At 41.5% G+C, this 25690-nt stretch overlaps 1 protein-coding gene across 2 annotated transcripts in view; it reads left to right on the forward strand.

Annotated features, from left to right (window-relative positions):
* The window catches only part of LOC137563348 (nuclear receptor ROR-alpha A), a 488133-nt gene that overhangs the window by 304008 nt on the left and 158435 nt on the right, over positions 1 to 25690 (forward strand). For both annotated transcript variants that reach the window (XM_068275692.1, XM_068275694.1), the window contains exon 2: positions 16531 to 16560. In XM_068275692.1, the coding sequence (XP_068131793.1) occupies positions 16531 to 16560 (30 nt within the window). The remainder of the gene's footprint in view (positions 1 to 16530; positions 16561 to 25690) is intronic.

A 25690-nucleotide genomic window follows, 5' to 3' on the forward strand; every position in this document is an offset into this window, starting at 1 on the left:
GGCTGAGGGCTGGAGATGCTATCAGCTTGCCTATGTGTAAATTCAGTCCCCTCTCCTCCTCCCTTTTCCCCTTTGCCTCTGAAATCAATGGCTAGTAACCTCCTCCTGACCAGAATGAGCTCCCATAATCCCTTGCTACAGTGCCAAGGCACAAAAGGAGCTGTGGGCGAGGCTTGTTTAGTTTATAGGGAATTAGAGTATTAAAACAAAACAAAAAAAAAGTATTTGGCTTGAGGAATGCCCTATAAACAATATGAAAGGAACACAATTATGCAATGAGTAAAAGTTTATCTCGGATCCACTTTAAACTACACTTGTCATTTTTAGTTGTTCCTATATTTGTTATATTTATGGCAATTGCCTTCCATGCTTAAAGGGGCACTATGGCGACAAATTTTAAAATTTAAAATATGTGCAAACATAAACAAATAAGAAGTACATTTTTTCCAGAGTAAAATGAGCCATAAATGACTTTTCTGCTATGTTGCTGTCACTTACAGTAGGTAGTAGACATCTGACAGAAGCGACAAGTTTTGGACTAGTCCATCTCTTCATAGGTAATTCTCAGGGATTTATTTGTTTTCAAAAGCACTTTAGTGAATGGCAGTTGCTCTGTCCAACTGTCAAAAAACTGTGTAGCGAGCAAGGAAGCTGGTCAGTATCATTGATTAAATCCTTTTTAGGGAATATCTTTATAAAGAATAAAAGCCTTGCTGAGAATCCCCTATGAAGAGATGGACTAGTCCAAACCTGTCACTTCTGTCAGATTTCTACTACCTACTGTAAGTGACAGATACATAGTAGAAAAGTAATTTATGGCTCATTTTACTCTGGAAAAAAAACGTACTTCTTATTTGTATATGTTTGCACATATTTTACATTTTACAATTTTTCGCCATAGTGCCCCTTTAAGATCCTGGTCCACATGTAAAGTGTGTAAGCTGAGATCCAGCTTCATGCTGAGCACACAACTCTGACAGGAGCTCACCCTGTCTTCAAGGCCAGCAAGGGAGTACTCATGTGAGAATTCCTGCAGTGACAGCAGCAAGTCTCATGAGGGTTGGCCGCAGGGATACAATAGTATTACTTTACTTTTAAAGTTATTTTTTACTGTGTCAGTCTGTATGATGAGTGCTAAAAACTGGGAAAATGTAATTTAAAATCCTGCTTAAAATTAAATGTATTTCATTCGGGTGTCTTGCTCATAAAACACTGTACTGCATTGCTCTGGATAACTGGATATTTGCTATCAGCTCTGTTTCTAACTTCCCTGGTAAATTTTGGATTTATGGCCCTGCCAAGCTACATTCCTTGTCATGTGAGAAATGAACAGGAGTCTTATCTATTAGTCGTAAATAACCCACAACATTTTTGGAAGTAGCAAACATCCAGATAGGAACCCCTTTGATGTCCTGTTGCAATCAATACATCTTAAAGAGAACCGAGGCAGAATGTAACTATAAAGAGAAACGTTTTTTCTGACTCCAAAATGGTCACAACCCCAGAAGTACTCTGGGTCACTGCACGTCCATGAGAGCATACCCCTTGCAGCTCCCATCGGGAACGTCACTGGCAGCGCGTCTCAGTTCTCCCGCTGCTTCTGAGCTGAGTCGCTTGCAGCCTCGGGAGCGAGCTGAGGCAGGTGGAATAGGGTGTTCCTAATGCTGGAGTGGGCATAATGCAGGAGTACCATTGCTGAAAAAGATGCCCCTTCCTGTTGGAGAAGACCGACAAGCTGCTTGTAGGATTTTTTTGTTGTTGTGGGGGAGGGTGGTACTGTGGACACTGCGAAGAACAGAGGGCGGCACAGAGGGGACACAGAGGTATGTGATTGTTAAGGGTACATGCCACATTTCTCATTTGATGAATAAAAACCCACCTCATGCACGCTTTAAAGCAAGCAAGAGAATTAAAAATGAAAAAACTTACAATAATTTGTAGGATAAAGCACTTTTACTAAATCTCTTACTGCTGCTATAGTGTCTAAGGGAGGCCTATTGGCTGTAAGCTTACTCTTTATACCTTTGAAAGTTAGCTAATAAATGGTATCATCCTGAATCAGAACTTCCTTTTTTTAAATGATGGCTTTGGGTACAACGCTCTACTGAATACACTTGGTGATGTAACGCTTGCTTCAGAAACGTAACAAATATATAATAAACCTGACAGACTTGTGTTTTTCATTAAGCTTATTCAGAGTTAACAGGCTCTAACCTAGACTTTTGAACGCTTATATGGAGGAAAAAAGAACTGCAATTACTGTGAAGTGAGTAGAAAATAAGGCAGTATAAAACATGGCGTTGTGTGAGCTATAGATGAATACAATGGTGCACAGCCTTGTGGGATGCTCAGGAAGGCCATTACTGCAAGCCCCCCAGTACACACTATATCACACGTGTTAAAAGCTTTACAAGGACTAGCAAACATTAGAGAAAAGCTTTACTGTGTCATAAACACCAGCTTCTCTCTGGTCATTTCTCTAAGTTAAAACATCATCTTTTATCTGGACCATGCTGTAAAAGACAAAAGGCTTCTGCCTAGTTGCAATGGCAACGATTAATTAGAGATATACAACACAATACATCTGCTTCTTGGAAACGCACACTAAAAAAATACTGTAAAGACCCAGTATGTAATGCTTCGTGATCTGTGTGCTTTTGTTGTGATGAACAACTTAAAAAAAACATTCATAAAATCAAAGTCCAGTGTTTCTGCTCACAGGAGAAGAAAGGGCTACAAGTGCTTGTTACCTAAATCTAAACCAGCTGTAATTGCTCCACCCTCATATCCAGCTACTATTTCGTTATATTTGTTTGATGCAAAATGCCAGCTGTTGTGTTTGTGGCTAATAAGGGAGGTTTAACATGGTGGGAGGTGGATAGGGGCATGTCAGCAAAGACACAGTACACTATACAGGTTCTCCTATAATCAGGCCTTCTAGAGCTTACCTCTAGGTAAATATTGCCTCCCCCCCATATCCAGCTACTATTTTGTTATATTTGTCTGATGTAAAATGCCAGCTGTTATGTTTGTGGCTAATAAGAGAGGTACACCATGGGGGGAGGTGGATCGGGGCATGTCAGCAAATACACTGTACACTATACAGGTTCCCCTATAATCAGTCCTTCTAGAGCTTACCTCTAGGTAAACATTAATCCCCCCCCCCCCCCCCACTACACCCAGCTACTATTCCATTATATCTGTCAGATGAAAAATGCCAGCTGTTGTGTTTGTGGCTAATAAGAGAGGTATACCATGGTGGGTGGTGGATAGGGACATGTCAGCAAATACACTGTACACTATACAGGTTCCCCTATAATTAGTCCTTCATGGCTTACCTCTAGGTAAACATTAATTCCCCCCCCCCCCCCACACACACACACACACTATACCCAGCTACTATTCCATTATATCTGTCAGATGATAAATGCCATGCCAGTTGTTGTGTTTGTGGCTAATAAGGGAGGTATACCATGGTGGAAGGTGGATAGGGGCTTGTCATCAAAGGCACAGTACACAATACATGTCCCCCTATAATCAGTCCTTCTAGAGCTTCAGTTAGACTTATTTCACAGATACACATTGTAGTTACCTCCCCAAGGCACTTCAGTCCATGCAGGCTTATTTCCACCATTTGCACCATTTGTTCTGGATCTTTGAACGAGTTTGGGAGATACTGGTCACACATGCTTGGTTCATGGTCAAGGTGAACCTGAACAGCCGCCTTAGCCAAGTTTAGTGTAGCGTGTGCATGCACCATAATGCTGTAATTTGATCTTTTAACTATATGGCAAAGTTGTGAGCAGAGATGCAAGGTGCTGGAAGAAGAGGTAGGGGATGGAGTAGGCTGTTTCAAAACAATCGGCAACACTGTTCAGCCAACCCAGACTATTGTTTCAGCAGTTTAGTCTGACCAAAGTTCTAGGGTTGTTGGTTGACACAGTGTGGTTTATAAATGGAGTCACCAAGTTAAGGGCAGAGGTGATTGTGTAATGTAATGACTTCCAACCCTGGGATTCATTGCAGGTCCGCAATATGTAAATTTATGCATGCATGAGCGACTTTCAGTATTGGAGTACAAGCAGCAAGGGATGAAAGGTAAGGGAATTGAAAAAAGATTGTAATCAGAGAGTGGGAAAGGAAAATTAGAGAAGTTTGATGAGGTAGAGAGACGAGTAAAGACAAAGTCAAGCGTGTGGTGATTGCAGTGCAGAGGACTATTGAGAGAGATTAAAGGAAGAGTTGAGTCAGAGGAGTTTGGAAGCAGCTATGTTACTAGTGTTGATGTAAATATTATAATTGCTAAAGATTATTGTGGGCATGACAGTAGACTGCACAAGCAAATAAAATTGTTGACCTGATATACAGCTGGTAAGTGACACAGGGCTTAGTAAATTAAAACATATTTGTTCTTTAAATTACCGAACTTCTACCTCATGCTAAAGGTCTTTAGAGAATTTGGAGAAAAAGTGTAAAATACCGAATGCAATATTTTATCAACTTACGCTAAATGATTTTACCGAACTGCCCTCAGTGAATTGAGGCTATTATGTGCTGTGCAATAATCTGCTGTAAAAATTGCTGCACCTCTGACACGACACTTGGGCCTGTGTGCAATTCACTTTTTCTCCTGAGTTATCTAATAGGAGATAATTTTCACCTTCTCTTTAAAAGAACTTTTCTGCATTTTAAAACTGAAAAGTACCAAAACATTGGTGAAAAGATACTATCAAAATTATGTTGAGTATTTTCTTGCTCGCTGGTGGTTTAAACTGCATTTTATGAGAAGGCATGAAAATATCACCTAGGAGAAAACTCAGGAGAATAAGTGAATTGCATATGGGCCTTAGTGTGTTGGGGGCTGTCCATGCATCTCTAACAGATGACAGTTTGCTTGAACAGAAGTACGTCATTTAAAGCAGCAAACCAATTACAGGAGCAGGGTATGGAAATCCTGGGACTACACCTTCAGAGGCCTGTTGTTATAATTACAAGCAAGGTAAATTTGAGTTTTTGGCAGCTATAGAAATTCATGGCTGGCTCTGGGTTGAAATGGAAAGACAATGTTTAATAACAATGAATTGGCAAATGCCTGTTGTGTCAGCAACTGAAACTTCATTAGACATTGATATTAGTTTGAGACGCCCAACTACTGCCAGACATTTGCAGTTAACTTTATTGCACCCGTTGCACTGAAAGGTTATGCTACCAGCTACTGTGTGCCCGATATCATGTTGATTGTTATGTGTCTATAAAACTTATATAGCAGGTATAAAATCAAAGAGGAATTAGTCATTTATATATGCAATATTATGTGATTGATGTTAACGCTGTAAGTCTGCCCAGTGTTATTAGAATGTTGCAGTCTTGTGTCTGTATAGGGTTGAGATAATGCTCCCATTTTAATGGTAGTAATTTACTGGAAAAGCCTCTCTGTGTCTGGAAAGTACTTTACAGACGTATGTCTATGGAACCTCTTCTCTGCATCAATCAGGGATGAAGAACACGATTAATTGCACCTTTTTCAATGCTATGTACATTACAGTGGTGTTGAACTATATATCTAGTACAGGTTAAATGAATTGTTCCCATTAGTGGAACGTGATGGCTGAAGGAGATTCTGCGCATCTGAAAGTCACATGGAGGGAGGGAAGCGTAGCTCATACGGAGGGTGACAGGGCTGCTGGCGGTCATATTTTACTGTCATAGTTAAGAATGCCATAAAGTGATGGCTTACAGGAAAGCCTCTCAGTTTATAATGATAACAAGACCTCTGCCAGATGGAGAGCGGCTGCGGCAGATATTCGCTAAGCGGCGTTTTAGATTTGGGAAACGTACTAATAGGGGAAGCTTTTGGTCAAAGGCGTTTAATGACATGAAAATGTAGAGTGTAAGACAAGTTGCCAAATCTTTAGCTGGAAACCTTCCAAGTCAGCACGGTGGCGTAGTGATTAGCGCTCTCGCCTTGCAGCGCTGGGTCCCTGGTTCGAATCCCAGCCAGGTCAACCTCTGCAAGCAGTTTGTACGTCCTTTCCCCCACCCCGGCTCACTTTTCTTCACGCAGTGGAAGCTGACTTCTAAGTCGACGTCCACTGCGCCCTGGCCACGCCTTTCCTCATGCGCGCTCCTGTAGCCAGCAGCGTCCTGCGCAGGTGCAGTGCGAGAAAATATCTCCTGTGCTGGGAAGGAGGACTTGCATGGCGAGGGCCGTGCAAGCGCAGTGGACACCCAGTGCGTGAAGTGAAAGAGCGCCGGGGCGGGAGAACAGAGAATAGTTTTAAGATGGCGTGTGCTCAGCTGCAGGGGGCTGGCAGAAGCCTAAGGTAAGTGAAACACTTTTTTAGGGAGTCTTTAGTTCCGCTTTAAAAGGCATTTTATTCACAAGATGGAAAAATATCACCTAGGAGAAAACTTAGGAGAAAAAGTGAATTTGATGTGGCCCATAGTATCCATTTAAGTGTTATTGTACTTTTACATACGTATACTTAGAATAACTTAAAATGAGGCCTTGGTCAATAATGCAATGACGTTTACACACCTTTTAAGATACAGCCATATAAGCCCTACTCTGAACATAAGCTGTTAAGCTGTTACATCATGCTTACACTGATAATAAGCAAGCCACAGTGTGAGCTGATCTCTGGATATTTTGTCTGACTCTCTTACCACTGGTTCTACGAGTATTAAATCGACTCTGTGCACTCATAATTATCCCTCATTTCAGGTGCTGATAACATCTGCTAACACAGAGTATGGAGAAACAGTAGGAGGATATTAGGTTGTACTGTATTTTACAATACAAGCAAATTGTGTTCATTGCATGATTGATCAGTGCCTATGTTGTTTTGGGTATAGTTGTGTATTAGTGCACTAACCCATGAAAAAACTTTTTTCTTCTGGCTTTTTATAATTTTATTTGAATAATCACCTAAAACAGTCTATCCTAAGACAACAGTGATAGGCAATTTCTTCCAGGCAAAACAGGATTATTGGACAATAATCATTTTCACAGCCAATCATGTTATCTAGCCTGCTGTGCCTGAAACTGCTGCATGACCAGCTGAAGAGATCTAACAGCTTTCTGGAGAGGTGGTCTAAGGGCTGGTTCAGACGGACGCTTGCGGAGCGTTTACAGCCAGCGTTCGGGGCTTGGCGTTAAACACTCCCATTCAAGTGAATGGGAGCGTTTGTACCAAGCTTTCACGCGCGTTTACACGAACGCGGCGTTCGGGTCCCGATTTTCCCTGGCGTTCAAGCTACATGTAGCTTCCAGGGGCGGTTAACCGCGACGGGTAATGTCCCCCTAGGGGAAGAAAAAACGCGACCGCATCCGAACGCAACGCGAACACTGCTGAAAGCCCGAACGCATCGCTGCCACGATGCCAACGAACGCAACGCCTCCAAATGTCCATCTGAACCAGCCCTAAGTGCTAAATAGAAAACCTTATTACCTGACTGGGGTCTGTTTTGATTTTAGTGATTTTTCTATAGTAAAAAAAAGAGGAAATCCTTCTTAGGATTTTCCATCTTGACTCTGTCTATCTTGAAGCCAATCCTGACATAATTTCCTCCCTTACTCTGTCTGTGTTTGCTTTGGCTGCCCTCCTCCCAGTCTTCAAACACACCCACCCAGTTCTGCAATAGAAAGTGCATTGTTATTGTGTGACTCTGCAGCTTCTCAGCTTGAGAAATATTGGCCAATCAGAGAGGAGGGTAGCTAAAGACGGGAGGGAAAGAGGCTTCAGCCTGCATTAGTTGTGTCTGAGGGGAAAGTAAAGAAGAAGAAAAAGAATCCCCTGCATGCCCTGCAACTTCCTTTGTGTGGCAGATGTACCAAATCGGAGCCAGGGAAACTGAGGAATGATCTTTTATGGACATGAAAAATAAGAGTGATTTTTAACTTTTGGATCGCCTGGTTAGCATCCTTATCACTTGCTTACCAGATAAAAATAAAGAATTTTTTTTTTATTTTATGCCTGACAGTTACGCTGAAACAGAGCCTTTTTTATTTTTCACTAGCTCACAGTGATCACAGGGTCAGGAGCCAATGAAACTGGCTCCTGACCGACAGCTGAGTTTAGTGCCAGCAGGGATGTGCAATTGTATCCCATGTGATGAAGCTGGTGTAGCAAAGTATACGCTGCTTCAGGCTTAAATGACAACTGAAGTGAGAGGGATAGGAGGCTGCCATATTTATTTCTTTTTAAATAATACAATTTGCCTGCCAGTCCTGCTGATGTATTTGGCCACAGTAGTGTCTGAATAATACCAGAAACAAGCATATGGCTGATCTTGTCAGATCTGACAATAATATCAGAAACGCCTGATATGCTGCATGCTTGTTCAGGGTCTATGGCTAAAAGTATTAGAGGCAGGAATGCCAGGCAACTGATACTGTGTAAAAGGAAATAAATATGGCAGCCTCTGTAGCCCTTTTGCTTCAGTTGTCCTTTAAGCAGCCACAAGTGCGGCATAGTTTTTACTATGCACAGTCCCAAAGTAGATAAAAAATGTAAAGAAAAAAAAAGATAAAAAATGCATTAATTTCAATTCTTCTCCGTACCCATCCTAATAAATGTTTGGGGTGTGCTCTGTTCATAAGCTGAGACCTTCTGTCCATTTGCATATACAACTCCATTTCCAAAAAGACTGTGACGCTGTGCAGAACTTAGATAAAAACAAAATGTGATGATTTGCAAATTCTATATTTCAATTAAAATAGTAAATCCTTTCTTTCTTCAATAAAGACTGTACAAAAACAAAATAATAAATGGTGAAAACACACACACACAGATATATATATATATATATATATATATATATATATATATATATACTTGATTTGATGCTACTAATATAATTTTAATAAGTTACAACAGGGTCAACAAAATACTTTAAAAAGTTGTATAGTATTAAAAGAGAAGAAAAAAAGTGATGGAGCACCTCACTGCTAATTAAATCACCGTGCAAATAATAATTTCATAATCCGACCATTTGTATCGCGCTTTTCTCCTGTTGGACACAAAGTGCTCAAGAGCTGCAGCCACTGGGACATGCACAAAAGGCCACCCTGCAGTGTTAGGGAGTCTTGCCTTGAACTCCTTACTGGATAGGTACTGACCCTAACCAGGAATCGAACTCTAATCTCCCAAGTCAAAGGCGGTGCCCTTAACCAGTACACTATCCAGCCACTATGTAGATTTTAAATTATGTGCAAATTATCACATCTATACATTTTATTACATTTTATACACTGTTTCAACATTTTTGGAAATGGGGTTACACAATACTTCATGGAGTAGTGTCTAGTATTGTGGCAGAAACAAAATCACTTTATATACTTCTGCTTTGGACATAACAGTTTTTATTGATCTACTCTAGTGAGGAAGTGCTTTGTGTGAGACCATCCAGCTCACAAGTTCAAGGAAAACTAATTATAGCTGTACTAGCATCCCCTGAAGCCTGGCCCATGCTACTGCAACACAGATACATTGATTATAACTATTATGATTGTATTTATCATTTATAGTAAAATTAGAAACAGAGGTATCCATAGAAAGTTTTAGTTTGACTGATTGTTTAACTGAAAACTGCTGCATAAATGATTTTCAGGACTATCATCTAAAAACAAAATGGGATGCTTAGTCCAATAAACTCTGCACACTGATTGCACAAAATTATTTAAATTAGCAGTATGCTACACCGTAGACACGAGCTAGAATATTACTGCTGTAAAATTGAATCTGTCGATTGTCTCTTGTCCTTGCCCCCAAACTGTGATTTATGTCTTTTGGTGCGCATTACAACTCCATTAACAATTTGTGAAACCGAATTCTGAAATTACTCAGAGCACTTGCAGGAGCCGACGTTGATTATCATTAATAGAACCATTGTCCTACACAAGGGCATCCAACGGCCAAGTTCCTCTGTTCCTGCCTTGCAGCTACTTTTGGCCTCCTCCTTTCATTTACACGGTATTGGGAGATCCGTCATCAGGTATTACGAATTGTTTGGAGCTATGTTAAATTCACTTGAATTCTCTTATATAAATTATTGTCCAGTAGCAGCAACCTGCTACACAAGCGATCTGGTATTTTGCTTTTCACCCAATATGATTCAAGCACATTAACTTTGCTAATATGGCCTTGGGGGTAGTTTTTATTGCAATCTGTTGTAGGTTTATATTTCCATGCATAAATAACTGTCAACAAACCTTTAACCACTTCACCACTGAGGGGTTTTACCCCCTGACCACCAGAGCAATTTTCACCTTTCAGCGCTCCTTCCATTCATTCGTCTATAACTTTATCATTACTTATCGCAATGAAATGAACTATATCTTGTTTTTTCCGCCACCAATTAGGCTTTCTTTAGGTGGGACATTATGCCAAGAATTATTTTTTTCTAAATGTGTTTTAATGGGAAAATAGGAAAAATGTGGGGAAAAAAAAATTATTTTTCAGTTTTCGGCCATTATAGTTTTTAAATAATGCATGCTACTGTAATTAAAACCCATGAAATTTATGTGCCCTTTTGTCCCGGTTATAAAACCGTTTAAATTATGTCCCTATCACAATGTTTGGCGCCAATATTTCATTTGGAAATAAAGGTGCATTTTTTTCAGTTTTGCGTCCATCCCTAATTACAAGCCCATAGTTTATAAAGTAACAGTGTTATACCCTCTTGACTTAAATATTTAAAAAGTTCAGTCCCTAAGGTAACTAATTATGTATTTTTTTTAATTGTAAATTTTTGAATTTTTTTTTAATTACAAAAAAAAAAAAAATGGGGAGTGTGGGAGGTAATGAGTTAATTTTGTGTGTAAAAGTCATTTATTTGTATGTGAAAAATGTGTAGGGTGTAGTTTACTATTTGGCCACAAGATGGCCACAGTAACTTTTTGCTTTATTGCGACCTCCAAGCCTCCTTCCGGAAGCTTGGAGGAAGAATAAGGAGGCTGGACACGTGAGTTTCTTCTCACAATGATCGCGCTGCCCATAGGAGAGCAGCGGGTCATTGTGGGGCTTAGATCAACGAACGGGAATGGATTTTCCCGTTCATTGATCTCCGGGCGAGCGGGCGGCGGCGGTTTTACTAGCGGCGGGCGGCGTGTTTACGAGCGGGAGCGCGGACAGCGTCGGGAACGCGGAAAGTACGTGTTTCTCCGTCCCTGGTTTTTAAAGGATGGAAAAAGGGGCGGAGAAATACGTACGCGCGGGGGTAAAGTGGTTAATATGTCACAGCTAGGATACCTTTACTTAAAGTGGCTTTGTAACTCCAACTTTTTACTGCTTTACAAATTATTTTCTAGAAGAAATGAAATTGGTGGCACAGTGGCTAAAGGGCCTATTTAAAAAGTAGAATCAGGATGTTCTCAAAAAATATCCTAATTATGTTTTCTGAAAGAATGATACTTTTCAGATCGCCACACTTATAAAAGTAGCAATTAGCTGAAAAATATCTTATAAAAGCACACAGCATAACACTTTCTCTTACATCATCCCTGTAGTTAGCTGATATTCATTTTGATAATAACAGTAAAAATAGTAACAGTTTAAATGGTCCCATTATCTTTCAAGATAAAACAAAAGCAGAAATGTAATAACTAATGCAGACAGTTGTTTACAACAGTTGTCAATGGTTGTCTACAAGGAAACAACTGGGGAGAAAGCTCTGCTGTTACAAATGTGTACAAATTAGTGGCTGAAGAGAGCGTAACTGTGTTTAGCTGAAGAGGTGTGTTTGAAAAGTCCAACTGTTGGATTGATGGCTTATCAGTCTTATCAGTTGTGTGAACACTAACAAGCAACTTTTTTTGGGTTGTTTCAACTTGTTTCACAACAAAAGTTGTTTGATAATTGTGCTGCATAAAAGACCGCTGTTGAGCTTGTGTATGGGGCTTTAGAATGAGGTGTGTGTGCTGATATGCTGTTTTTGCCAAACATGGCAATGTGTATTATGGCCAAACATCTTCACTTTGCTCTTATCAGTCCAAATCACACTGTTTTACAAGTCTTGTGGTTTGTTCAGATACCACTTTGCAAACCTAAGGTAAGTGTAACGATTGGTGTCAGCAACACGGATTTTTCTGATTATTAGTGATCTGCAATATCACCAATAATGCAGATGCTATACCTGATTATGTGGTAATCTGCAGAATCACCAATAATACTAGTATAGCTAGACACAGGACACCTAATGTGGTATTGTGTTTGGTGCAACAGTAATTAGAGAAGTTATTTCCCGAGGAGCGGGATATACAGACAATACTGCAGCCAAGGATCCCCTGAGGGGCAGGGGATTCAGACTGCACTGCAGCCAATAGACGCATGAGAAGCAGGGTCCACTGACAGTGTATAGAGAGTATGATCCCCTAAAGGGCAGGTGATCAAGACTAAGCTATAGCCTAGGATCCCCTGAGGAGCAGGGAATACAGACTGTACTGCAGCCAAGAATTCCCTGAGGAGCAGGGAATTCAGATAGTACTGCAGCCGGTGCACCCCTAAGGAGCAGGGAATCAGACTGTACTGCAGCCAGTGGACCCCCGAGGAGCAGGGACAACTGACTGTGCTGCAAGATGATCTCCTGAGGAGCAGGTGATCAACAGACACTGATTGCAGCTAACAGACACCTAAGGAACAAGTGTCACAGACAGTACAGCAAGGCTGATCACCTAAGGGTTAGGTGACATCCCTTAAGATTTCCCTCACTAGTGGTAAGACCCACTAGTGAGGACAGAAAGGTCAGACAAGCAAGGTCAGCAACGAACGGACAGATACAGTACAGAGGCGGAAGACTGATTCGGTATCTAGGTACAGGCAGAGTCAGCAACAGTAATCAGATAGGCAGAAGTACCGAATCAGTGAGCAAGAGAGTAGTCAGGAGAGCGAGAGATCATAACAGATAATACAGTAGTAATATAGCAATCCTAGTCTAGGTGTGAAGTCCTTGGTTTCTTTTTTTTTTAAACTTTGTTTTTATTATTTTCCAAAACAAATAACAGAAATATAGCATTGTCCATTGTACAATGATGATATCATAGGTTGACACGCCACACTGAGATAACAGCAATATATCCATAATAACTGTAGGGACATCAGAACCTTTTGGAGGAATTATAGAGAGTTTGCCAATTAACTGGAACAATGCAAAGTTCTACAAAGAGTAACAATAAACAAAAATAAAAGAAAAAATAGGAGATAAAAACAAAAGGAACAAAATAGAGAGCACTGAAAACCATAAAGCCAGTTTTGCCGTGGCCAGACCTTCTTGGGTGTATATAGTAAGGGTATGGAAGTGTAGAAGGGGGGGGAGACATAGGGAGGGATCTTAGGTTTGGGACAACTTCCAAGCTGTCCAGGGGTCCCAAATTTTTTCGAAGGCAGGCATAGTCTCTCTGATGTAAGAGGTCATCTTCTCCAGAGTGTAAATATGCTGAATTTTATTGATGAGTTTAGGCCTGGATGGAGGAAGAGATTTCCAGTGTTTGGCTAGTAAAGCCTTGGAGGCCCCACAGATCTCCCCGAGGAGTTTGTTTTGGTGTCTGGAGAGCTCCGGGATGGGCTTATGGAATAGGGCCGACCAGGGATCAGGTTGGATCTGTTTCCCAAGAACCTCCGAGGCCAGGATGAAGGACTGGGACCAAAATCCAGCAACTAAGGGACAAGACCACCAGCAGTGTATTTGTGAAGTCCTTGGTTTCAACACCTGGAAACTAGACTAACAGATGTACAATAGCGATATAGCAATAACCTAGTCTAGGTGTGAAGTCCTTGGTTTCAACACCTGGGAACTAGACTAAAGAATGGTACACAAGTCTAACAATATAATAGTACTTAAAGGATACCCCAACTGAAATGTGACATAATGAGATAGACATGTGTATGTACAGTGCCTAGCACACAGATAACTATGCTGTGTTCCTTTTTTTCTTTCTCTGCCTGAAAGAGTTAAATATCAGGTATGTAAGTGGCTGACTCAGTCCTGACTCAGACAGGAAGTGACTACAGTGTGACCCTCACTGATAAGAAATTCCCCTTTTTTTACCTCTTTCTTGCTCTCAGAAGCCATTTTCTGCTAGGAAAGTGTTTTATAGTTGGAATTTCTTATCAGTGAGGGTCACACTGTAGTCACTTCCTGTCTGAGTCAGGACTGAGTCAGCCACTTGCATACCTTATATTTAACTCTTTCAGGCAGAAAAATAAAAAAAGGAACACAGCATAGTTATCTGTGTGCTAGGCACTGTACATACACATGTCTATCTCATTATGTCACATTTCAGTTGGGGTATCCTTTAAAGCTATCAACAGAATCTGACTAAGTGTGAATTCCCAGCTCCGGCTGGTTCTAACACACTGTAAGATCTGACTAGGGTCTGAGCGCTCACACGTTAGCATTCGCAACAGCAGACAACTTGCAACTGACAGGCAAGTCCTATAAATACCCAGAGCGCTCCACAGCGCCGCCCCAGTCACTCAGCCAATCCGGAGCATAGCTGGAGTCAGCTGATCGGCTTGATCAGCTGACTCCCCTTCTACTTGCATAAAGGTCCTGTCGCCTGGCGCGCGCGCGTAGCTCTTAATCTGTGTGCACTAGAAGGACCAGGCGAACCAGCAGCATGTAGCTGCACGGCAGAAGCCGCCGGCTGGAATGTGGAGATGGCCGCCATGCCGCTTGCCCATGTGGCGGCATCTCCGCTATTCTTTACAGTAAGCTGTGCTGCTAGGTTTTCTTTAAAGAAAAAAGGCTTTCTCTTAGCAGCCTTTCCAAACAAGTCTTCCCTTTCAATCTTTTTTTAACTGTACAATCTTGCACTTTAACATTTTACATGCAAACTAAGGTCTTTAGGGTCTGGATGCCGGTCTTTGTTTTTTCACAATACCTGTGAGCATTGCATGGTCTGACCTTGAGGTGAATATGTTGGGATGCCAATCCTTGGAAGTCTGGCAAGTGAATAATTTTTTTCTCATGACTGTATATATGTCATACTTACATGCTAATTGCTTATATTGGAAAATTGAAAGTGCTCTGATACTAAAAAGTGAAAATACTCTACACTAAAAAGTACTGTATTATGAGGACAGTTATAATAGTTATGGTTATTATAGATGTTGCTTTGATGTTTCCTGCTGTTTTTATTGTCCTCCCGAAAATGGGGTTGATTTACAAATCTTATCTTACAAATTATCTCTCCTTATCTGTTCACCGCATAAATTATCTCTTATTATGTATTATCTTTTTGTAAAGCACACCTGACATAAGGCAGAGGTATTTTCATGCTGGATCCACATACCGTTGCGCATTGTCTGTTCCTCTCCTTGATCCAGCTGGTTCTGGTAATCAATGCTTGAAAAATGTGGTTCTTTTGGCTAAAGTCAAAGTTTCAGACAAGAAGAGGCAGGCTTACTGTGATTTTCTCTCCTATCACCCTTCTCTTACTTCCTCTTCTCTGCTCCATTCACTGCCCTTGAGAAAGGGATGTGAAACTGGTCCTTTGAGGGCCGAGGTCCTCACACATTTTCGACACAGCTCAAATTAATTGATGGGTCTGAATCAGGAAAGCTGTGGTCCATCAGGTAGAACACATTCCTCTCTTCCTCAGTCCATCCTAAACACTGGCATGGATCTGGCCCTCCAGGCCTGGAGTTTGACACTTGTGCCTTAAAGCGGTATTGTCACCATAAAAATCAAATTTCAACAGCAACTAGTCTGAGTGTATTAAGTGATAAAGATGCTAATCCTGCATTCAAAACTTGCAAAACTTTTTCTGCTGTTATGGTTTGGAGTTATCACATACTTTAGGAGCACTGGCCCTAGTGCCACACAGTGCCAAAGAGTTGAATGCTGGGAGTTTTTTTTATCTATAATATTTTCCTCCTCTTCCAATTATTTCCCTGCCTAGCTGCTTATCAGAAACACCCTCTGATTGCTTGTGTTTACAAGAAAGGCTGAGGTGACTCAGTGATTGGATGTGTAAATAAAAAAAAGACAGTGGAGTTGTTAGTATACATCTCAGTGGGAGTGTCTGAAGACTCTGTGAGGAGGGAAGCTAATGAATACACAATGAGCAAGAGAAGGGAGGGGGGAAAACAAGAGTCAGGGAGGATATGATGTCAGCGATAGCTTGGCAAGATGGTCACTGCCTAGAATAGGATTTTCTGCTTTTCCTTTATAAAATTCACAGGAATCATTATGTGGATAGCACAATACATCTGTTATGTAAGTAAAAGTAGTATTTATCTACTTATATATATGTGTTGTTGTTTTTTTTGCTAGGTTAGCATGGGTGTTGCTTGTTCTTTAAGAGGAGGAAATAGGAGGGTGATAGGAGGGAACAGCAAGCCTACCTTTCCTGTTTCTCCTTCTAGTTAAGTTGAAAAAAATGATAGGTGTGACTATTCAGGAGAGAAGTTTCTGTGAAACAACTTCAATGTAACATATTTCTGTAACATCCAAAATCACTCCATATGTCATGTCAAGGATGATTTTTTTGTACATTTTCTCTGAACTATTCCATTTTTTCCCGTCTAGGTCTGTCTATAACCAAGAAGACCCACACATGTAAGTAACAATGCTGAAATCCCTTCTTACAATTAAAGTGTGCTGTAAGTAACAAATACAAAAACACATTGCTATCTCATTATGCATTCACAACAAAGTAATTCAATGTATGTTTTGACCATCTCTACCACAGTTATATGCCTCTGTCATTGTTTAAAGGTTCATACACATGCTAAATGGATATCGCCTGACATGGATTGAGATACAATCAGTCAGGCGACATCGCTGGGCCAAGACTGTACAGACAAGACGTTAGCTTGCAGGCTAACATTGCCTACTGTTGTACTGCCGGGGGGGGGGGTTGGTCAATAGCAGGGCACAGTTGTGACGTAACGTGGCAGGTGGTGTGATTGTGGAGAACAAAGCTATTGGCTGTGCCCTTTGAATTCATCTGTTATCTCCCTAGGCTGCCCTAGTATAGTTTCTCACATCTACAGGTATTTGAAAACCTATAAGGCCTGTCTAAGCAGTGGCATAGGGACCTCGGGCCCGTGCTCTTACGGGCCCATATATGCTCAACATTGCAATTATTGTGCCGCCACCTCCCTCCCAAGTCCCGATATTACTGATGCAACTTCAAACACAGGGGCCCTGGCAAAGGACACAGCTACTTATTGATAGCAGAGGTTGCAGCGGGGCAGCTGTCCGCTATATACTCGGCCCCGGGCAGCAGTGCCGCTGTAATTTAAGTCTATGTCTGGTGTGCCTTTCCGTGCTTTCATCTCCAGTCATCGGAATCTGCTCTCTTCTCTGCCCCCTCCTTTAAAGGCCTGTACACATGCTCAACAAAACTGCCTGATTGTCGTCTGACTTTAGTCTGTTTTAGACTGTTGGACGACAATCAGGCATGTGTATGCGTGCAAACGACTTGACGAGCGACTGATAACAGGCATTTCAAACGATCCAACTGTTGGATCTAGTCACACTGATATCGATATTGTCTGATATCGTGCAATTGATGTGTGTGTAAAAGTCGTTTCAACGACTTGTAAACGACTTATGCTTGTTATTAATGTGTAGTCCGTTATTCAGATTGCGTGCGCAGTATGTAAATGAGTTGGTCATTTATTCGTTCGGACTTGTGGACATACAGGTTGTGAAGTTCATCAGGTCGTGCAGGTGGTCATGTGCACGCTGTGCGCTTGTTGGAAGTGTGTATTTAGCTTCAGTCACTGAAGGGAGGGGGCAGAGCAAAAGGGGAGATGCCTGTGACTCAAGGAGAAGAGAGTTAGGACAGGCACGTTAGATTATAGCCTCTGCTGCCCAAGGGGATAACGTATAGCTGCTCATCTTCCAGCGCAGTATAGGTGAAGGGGCCAACTTTGGGCAATGAGTACTGCTGCTTAGAGGTTATTACATAAAGTATCCTGAAAATAATAATAAATAAAAAAAATAAACTGTGGCCCCGGCAAATGTTATCTGGCGGGTCACTGAGACAATGCAGGGATGAAAACGGAAGGATGCTGAAGGAAGAAAGGTGCAGTGCCTGCTGGACAAATGAGAACGCTCAGCTGCATGCACTCTGCAAGAAAATGGGGGTGGGGGATTTGTCAAACTATATCACAATTAAATTGTCATGGGTGGGGCCAATCAAATTCTGCATCGGGGCCCAGATGTCTGTAACTACGCCACTGTCCCTAACACTACATACATAAGTTGGAAACTTTTATTTGGGCTTGAAAGGATATTGTCTCTGGTTACTGTAAGATAAATTCAAAATGCTATTTCAGTGGTAAATGCATACTTGTCTGTTCCCAACAAAATAAAATGCAGTAATCTGACTTGAAATATATTACTTCAAACATATTTCTACTTGAAACGTTAAAGTTAGCTACCTGTCATGCAGATGCCTGGCCAAAGAGGAAGGGGTAGAATTGTCAAATGAAAGGGTCTTTAGCAGCCTCTGCATCTTTTGCTCATATACATATGATTATCAGCTACATCCAAACCAATCCCCTCATGTGCTGCATTATCACCCAAAATCCAACATGTTTTGCACTTAATTGGGAGCTTTGTCAGGGGTGAATTGTGCTAAGTGCCGTAGCTTGTCAGCTGCCAAACCACTCTTTAGCTGATACACTAGAATATGGGTAACTACTGTAAATATATATATTATACATTGCGGGGGGGGGGGGGGGGGGGATTTGGATGCAGGTGGTAATCATATGTATATTCACAACAGACACAGGCTGCTAGCAACCCCTTCATTTGACAACTATACCCTTTCCCATCTGTCATTTATTTATTTGTTGGTCTCTAGTACTGTCCAGCTTTAGCACATGCCTAGAAGCAAACTATATTATGTACCTCTTCATTAAAAGTTACATTTTAAATGACTGAAATGGAATCCTTTATCCGCCAGCAGAGGACAGAGCTGTGCATCACACATCACACATTTTTATATTGTGTAGTAGATCAGTGGTGTGAGGAGCAGCAGGTTGCCTGTTTCCTACTGAAAAGCAAATAAGAACCACTGAATCATTACATGAGCACTGACCATCAAATGCTGACATTAGAGCTGAAAATGTGGTCATGGCTAATTTGTTTTAAAGGCACAATCACCAAGGTTTTCATCCTGTTTCTGGCTTCATTACCTAGCAAAGTACATGAACAGGAACAAGCTTGAAGCCTGTGAAGTCTAACAGGTCTTGACTCTTTCCCTACATGCTTGTTCCAGGCCAGTTACTAAAGAGGTAGTGAAGCCAGGATGCAGAATTTAAAGATAAATTTAGCAGTGGCATTTCTGTATTTCTGCTCCCCATACAAGTCTTCTTAAAGCATCAATTTTGAGCAGGTGTACGTTTTTAATTAAATAATGAAAATTAATTTGTTAAAGGGACCCTGCAGAAGATCCAAATATATAAATCCATTAATATATCCAGAAAGAAGATTGTCTTCTTAAAAAGTACTGTTGCCATTTCTTCTTAATTCCCATCTGCTTCTTTTCATTCAGAACAGAGCGGAGTGGACCTGTTCAGTGTCCACTCTGGGGATGGATGCGTTGCACACTAGGTTGCTATGGGCAACGCATCGGATCGCCCCGGAAAAAAAGTAGCTTTTCTGGACTCTGCGTTGCGGCAAATGGATCAATTTTTTTAGGAAGTGGGAGCGCAACCTATTTTTAACAATGGGTCCACTTCCTGCGTTGAGCGGACATGTACAAAACGTACCGAACAGGTATATATGCTACACAAGTGGGGACCAAGCCTTAATCCAACCAGATGAAATCTGTTTTGAAATTTGACCATAGCATGGTCAGATCTGCAGGTTTGTTCAGCCTCTCTGCTACCTCTCTCATCACCACCGTTCTTCTGATGAGTCCTGTTGTCTTAAGAAATAGCAGCAGCACTTTTAATAAATGTTCCTCTTTCAGGATGATAGTACTAGTACTAGTATAATTGCCCCAGTACAGCTAGTATAGTTGCCCCCAGTATAGGTAGCATAGTTGCCCCTGTATAGGTACCTAGTATAATTGACCCAGGATAGCTAGTATAGTTGCCCCCAGTATAGGCAGCATAGTTGCCCAAGTGTAGCTAGTATAGCTGCCCCCAGTGTAGGTAGCATAGTTGCCCCAGTATAGATAGTATAGCTGCCCCAGTATAGATAGTATAGTTGCCCTGCCACTGTCCCCGCTGCTCCTCCTTCTTGTGTTGCTTCCCCTTTTCCCCCTCCTGGTCAAGGCCTTTTTGACACCTGGTGCACCACGCCCCCTGGTGCCCAATGGACGGAACACCCCTGCTTAGCTCTACCAAAGGGTCTCTTTAATTAAAATATTGTCCATGTAAGACCACGGTGTTATCAGTAGCCATAAGAATGCCAATAATTATCAGTATTGTTGTTCTAGTAGTCTATTATTAGCATTATTGTAGTGTCTATTGAGAACTGGTTTTGTTTCACCACCCCTCCCTTTTAAATATTACTGCATATCAATACACTTTTCCTGATTGCAACACGTAGTACTTGAAAAGATTGTGTATGTTTGCCTGTATTGTATAAGCATCTAGCACATATCACCCTGCATGATATATTAAGGTAAAGAATGAAAGTGATTACAATACACCTGGGTTTTCAGGCAGCAGGGAGTTGGGAAGGATGCAGACAGGCTGCCTCAGTGTTTCCCCTCCGCAATCAACTTATTGTGAAGCCATTTGCACCGCAGCAGGGGAACTTGCTCTGGCTTCCTTCCTATTTTTGCCATTTTGGGCTTCTGCTTACATTCTAGATTTGCCACTGCTAGACAGGCTGGGTAATAATTCCCTGCCCGTGTAATTTCAACTCACATGGAGTGTGGCTAATAGCAAGCAGAAATAATCAGATCCCTCCAGAGTACTTTCTGAGTCTCAGCTTCGCTCTTCCCTCCCCCCGAGGCCCAGGAAAATAGCAGTAGTGGTCCCAAAAGTATTGCTTCATAAATGTCTTAACTGGGCAGCCTTGGGATCCCTCACGGAGCTTTTTCCAACTGCCAAATTACTTTCCCTTTCTCTCAGCGGCTTTAAAAAGGCTTATTAAAAATGATTCTATAATAAAGCTGCAAGTTCTCCCTTGGTTGTCCTTGAGAAGGAAGTGCGATATAATGCAGGCGGCTGTGCCAATTTCAGGCAATTCTTAATTCTTGAGGCAACAAAGAGGTTAAATAGAAATGGCATATTCTTCTGATAATTGGGAAGAGCTCACCTTTGGAGCATTGCGGGGTTCTAGAGCTCAGGTAAAGTACACGGTGCGCAGCCATGAGCTGTGTACTGGTGCGCTGCCTAATTCTGTGACAGATATAAATGCAGCCGGCTCTGAGGTGAGGGCATCTATCAAAGGAAATGTAACATTCCCTGCTATAGCAATGCACTATATTTTATACTGAGCTTATAGCCAGCCCAGGAGATGCTAAAGGACAGTGGGGACAGTTGGGAAAATTGCTGTAATTCAGTCAGACCAATTAGATTTTGTTTGCAATGTTATTGCTGGTTGTAGATTATTATAGCATATATTCTAGTAGTTAATGTTAGGTTTTGTATTTTGAGAACAGACTGGAATTGGGTTAGACCACCTGTCCTGACATTTGTAGCATATGGTGGGTTGAAATAATCCATGGGCTGCTTATAACTATAAAGCCGTCCACAGGTGAGATCTGAAGTGATTGAGTTTGCTCATTCCACCTAAGATTCTCACTCCTCATGCTGCACACTCACTAACTTCCAAGAATGCTACTTTGATTCTGCTGTGGATTGCAGAAGTGTTTGCATTTGGTTTGTCAGTGCTCTACTCTCTGAACTGCAGAGGCGCCCCGAACACGGCTGTTAGATTGCATTAGCACTTTATTTGGCCTGAGGAAGTGGGTGAGATCCCACGAAACGCGTTGCCTGTGCTTGTTAATTAATACTTTCTACTCTAAGTGAGTTGTCTTCTATGAGGTAAGCCACCTCAAACTTTAGTTTTAAGTGTGTTTTTAAACTTTTTATACTTCATTGGGCGCCTCTTTACCCCCTTCTCTGAACTGCATGCTCATTCAGGGTCTATGGCTAAATGTATAAGAGGCAAATGATCAGCCAGGCAACTGGTATTGTTTAAATGAAATACATATGGCACCCTCCATATTCCTCTCAGTTCAGGTGTGCTTTAGTTTCAATAGTTTTTATTAGTATATCAAAAAAGGTAGAACATCCACAGCTGCAATATATTCACCCGCAGGGGGCGAGAGACAAAATAAAGAAAATGTGGCAAAATAAAGAAACTATGTGAAAACATACAGGGTGCATTTCTCTGTTTTCCTCCTGTCCTGTGCAAGAGTTCAGGTCTACTTTAACAGATACTGAGGGATGTATCAGACTCTGATAATGACGATGAGTTAACACAATTGTTTAGGCAGGAGGTTGATAACACTCAGAGACCAGTCTAGATAACCATAATGCAAACCAAAAAGAGGTTGTGTCTCAAAGTATAGTAATGATATTAGACTATTCTAAAGGTGCGTACACACGCTGTACGTTTTCAAACGACAGGTCCGGTCAGACCCTCCCGCGGGGTGGTCGTTCTGCCGACAGTGACATGTGAGTACAAGCTGTCGGCAGACTGATAAGACTGCTCTTCACTGATCCGCCGAGCTGTGAAGGTCCATGGGTTAAGCTGAGGTAGTCTATACATTAAGGCTGTATCAACCCCCGCCCCCCCATGCATTTTTTTTCAAGCATTGAATCTGAATCCCTATTATTCAGTTTTAAGGACCATACTAAAGGTTAAGTCATACAGTTCATCCAGTACTTCCTGCTTCTATGCCAAAAAAATAGAGGCCTTAGTATACGGAACAGCCGTATCTTCTATCTACACATGGAAGGTCAGGTCAGGAACTGACAGATGACTGTTGCAAGTCTCATGTCTATGACCGGTTTACTTTCTCGCTGCAGCAACCACTTTACATAGCTTTGCTCAGCTTGACATCTTTGTCCGTAATCTGTACTCCACTACAAGTATGATGATATATATGTCCAAAATATAGCGTCAAAATGCAAATGGCAGGCAGAGCTAGAAACATTTATTCTCGACTATGTTTTTATATCCCCTCTACTGTCTTCGCTAGGCTGCTTGGAGGCCACTCAGTTCCTAGAACTGTTATAAGAATAGCTGTGCACTCAGAACAGGTTACACTTTCCACATTACCTATACATTGTGTAACAATTGTGGTAAATAGGTGACATGGTTCAAGATCCTGTTTGGGGCCACTTCCTGTCATTGTCTTACTGCCCGTGAAGCCAGATCACGTTCATTACTCAGAGGTCTTCTAAACTTACTTTACACTTTTAAATGTGGTTATGAGAAGGTGTGGTTCTCGTGTCTGTGTACATCTGTTTCTTATCTAATAAAACAACTTATTTACCTTCTGTTCAACATTTCATTAGCCTGGGATTTTAATGGAAAATGTACTTTTAAGACTTTATCTGTAATTATATATGTATCATTTAACTAGAAATCTTATTTGTCATTTTAAATAACTTTGCACAGTGAAATAACGGCGTGTCAAATTACTAATTTAAAAAAAAAAAGTGATGTTAGAAGTGAGAGCTGACAAACAGTGAGGCTTATTGCTTACAACCACAAGTTCCATTGTGTTTCCATCTCCTGCTCAGCCTGAGCTGTCAGTGAGAAAACACTGAACAGAGTCTGGTCTGCATATGACCCGAATTGCCCCACTGCAGTCCATCATGAATGCAGCAGCCAGAATTATCCACTCCTCCCATTGCTCCAACACAGCGGCTCCCCTCTTTGAATCCCTCCACTGGCTTCCTATCCAGTCCAGAATCAGATTCAAGATTCTGTGTCTGGCCTACAAATCTGTATACAAAACCTGCCCAACCTACATTTCCAATTTTACTCAGAGGTACACAGAGGTACATCAATCCGATCCTCCCATGAACTTTTCCTGACCGCCCCCTGCATCACCCAGTCCCATGCATGACCCCAGGACTTCTCAAGAGCTGCTCCAACACTATGGAATTCCCTACCTCCCCACATTAGGGCTGCACCCTCCTTCAACATCTTCAAAAAGGCCCTCAAAACACACTTTTCACTCTGGCCCACCCCCCTCACTGGTGCTCTAAACCCGCAGCTGAACTCTGGTCCCCTACCTTTTGTCTCCCTACCTCTCCCTCTAGATTGTAAGCCTTCAGGAGGGCCCTACTCCTTGTGTCTCCTACCTGTTCATGCACCTCCATTACCGTACACCCATCCTATGGATCTGAGTGAACTCAACTGGTCTAATTTCCCATGCTCCCATGCAGTGATTGACTAAGCATTACCTTGTAATCATACTGTGCTGCATGATCTGGGTCTTCTTGTATTTCTGTATTGTCTTATTGCTAAATGACACCCCTAAATATTAAAAATAAATCGTTGTATATGTGCGCTCAACACCAATGTACAACCTAGAAAAAAAACATAAAAATGCAAAATAGGAAATCAGAAAGTGCGGACTACTCAAAAGTCCCTAAAGGTTCCTAAAAATAAATCGTTGTATATGTGCACTCAACACCAATGTACAAACTGAAAGAAAAACATAAAATTGCAAAGTCAGAAAATCAAAAAGTGCGGACTACTCAAAAGTCCCTGAACCCAAGTCCAAAAACGTATCTATATGTCCATGGGTCGCAGCATCAATTCATCAAGCATATGATGCACTCCTTTCACTTCATCCAGACGCTGCGCTCTCATGTACTCCAGAAGAGATCCCTCTTCAATATAGTGCTCAAAATAAAGAAAAAGAAACAAAAAAACATAGCGTGACTCTGTATCAACATTAAATTGTCCTTTACATCACACCAATTGCTCCAAACGGATTATCTGTGCTCAATAGCACCACCATATAGGTCTCACAGGTTCTTACCAAGTAGTGCAGCTGCCAAGCCACAGACAGCAACTTGTTACTATATGCTTATGTATACTGGGATCATGTGAGTGTAATTGCTTTTAATATATTTTTAATAAACATACAGTTTTATGCTATGAGAAGCTTTTTAGTTACTAGATTCAGTCTGCTGCTTCTTGGATGATCCGTTTGCCTGAGCCTGCTGCCTTGGGAGTTTTCAGACTGGGAGCAATAAGTGCATGAGCTGTCTTATAATGTGGATGGCATATTAATAAGGTGAGAGGCCACGTGTGATATTAAGAAGCACTTGCACACTGAGGGAGAGAGTGGGAGTCTCCAGAGTCACAAATGTTTTATTGCTGTCTGTGGCTTGGCAGCTGCACCCCTAAATGTTGTCTGTAACCTTAACTAATGTCCAGCACTGCGCAATATGTTCGCGCTTTATAAATACAATAAATAAATAAATAGGCCCTGATTCATCAAACTGCAGTAAGTTACCGGTACTAATGCCAGGGGAGCACCACCCATTAATTAAAAAGAGTCATGCGTGTTACAGGTATATTGTATGCATTGCTATGGTAAAGCGCAGTGTAGCATGTGGCGCTAATGGGTTAATGGGCGGTGCTTCCCCCGGCATTATTACCGGTAGGATTACCATGTGCTTTCTGCTCACATCAGTCTTACTGCAGTTTGTCGAATCAGGGCCATAGAGTCAAACAGCCTGACTTACTAATGATGGAAAAAGTTCTGGGGTAGTGAGCCCCTCAAGGTGCGATCTGG

This window comes from Hyperolius riggenbachi, chromosome 3 (assembly GCF_040937935.1).
Source record: "Hyperolius riggenbachi isolate aHypRig1 chromosome 3, aHypRig1.pri, whole genome shotgun sequence".
Lineage (NCBI taxonomy): Eukaryota > Metazoa > Chordata > Amphibia > Anura > Hyperoliidae > Hyperolius > Hyperolius riggenbachi.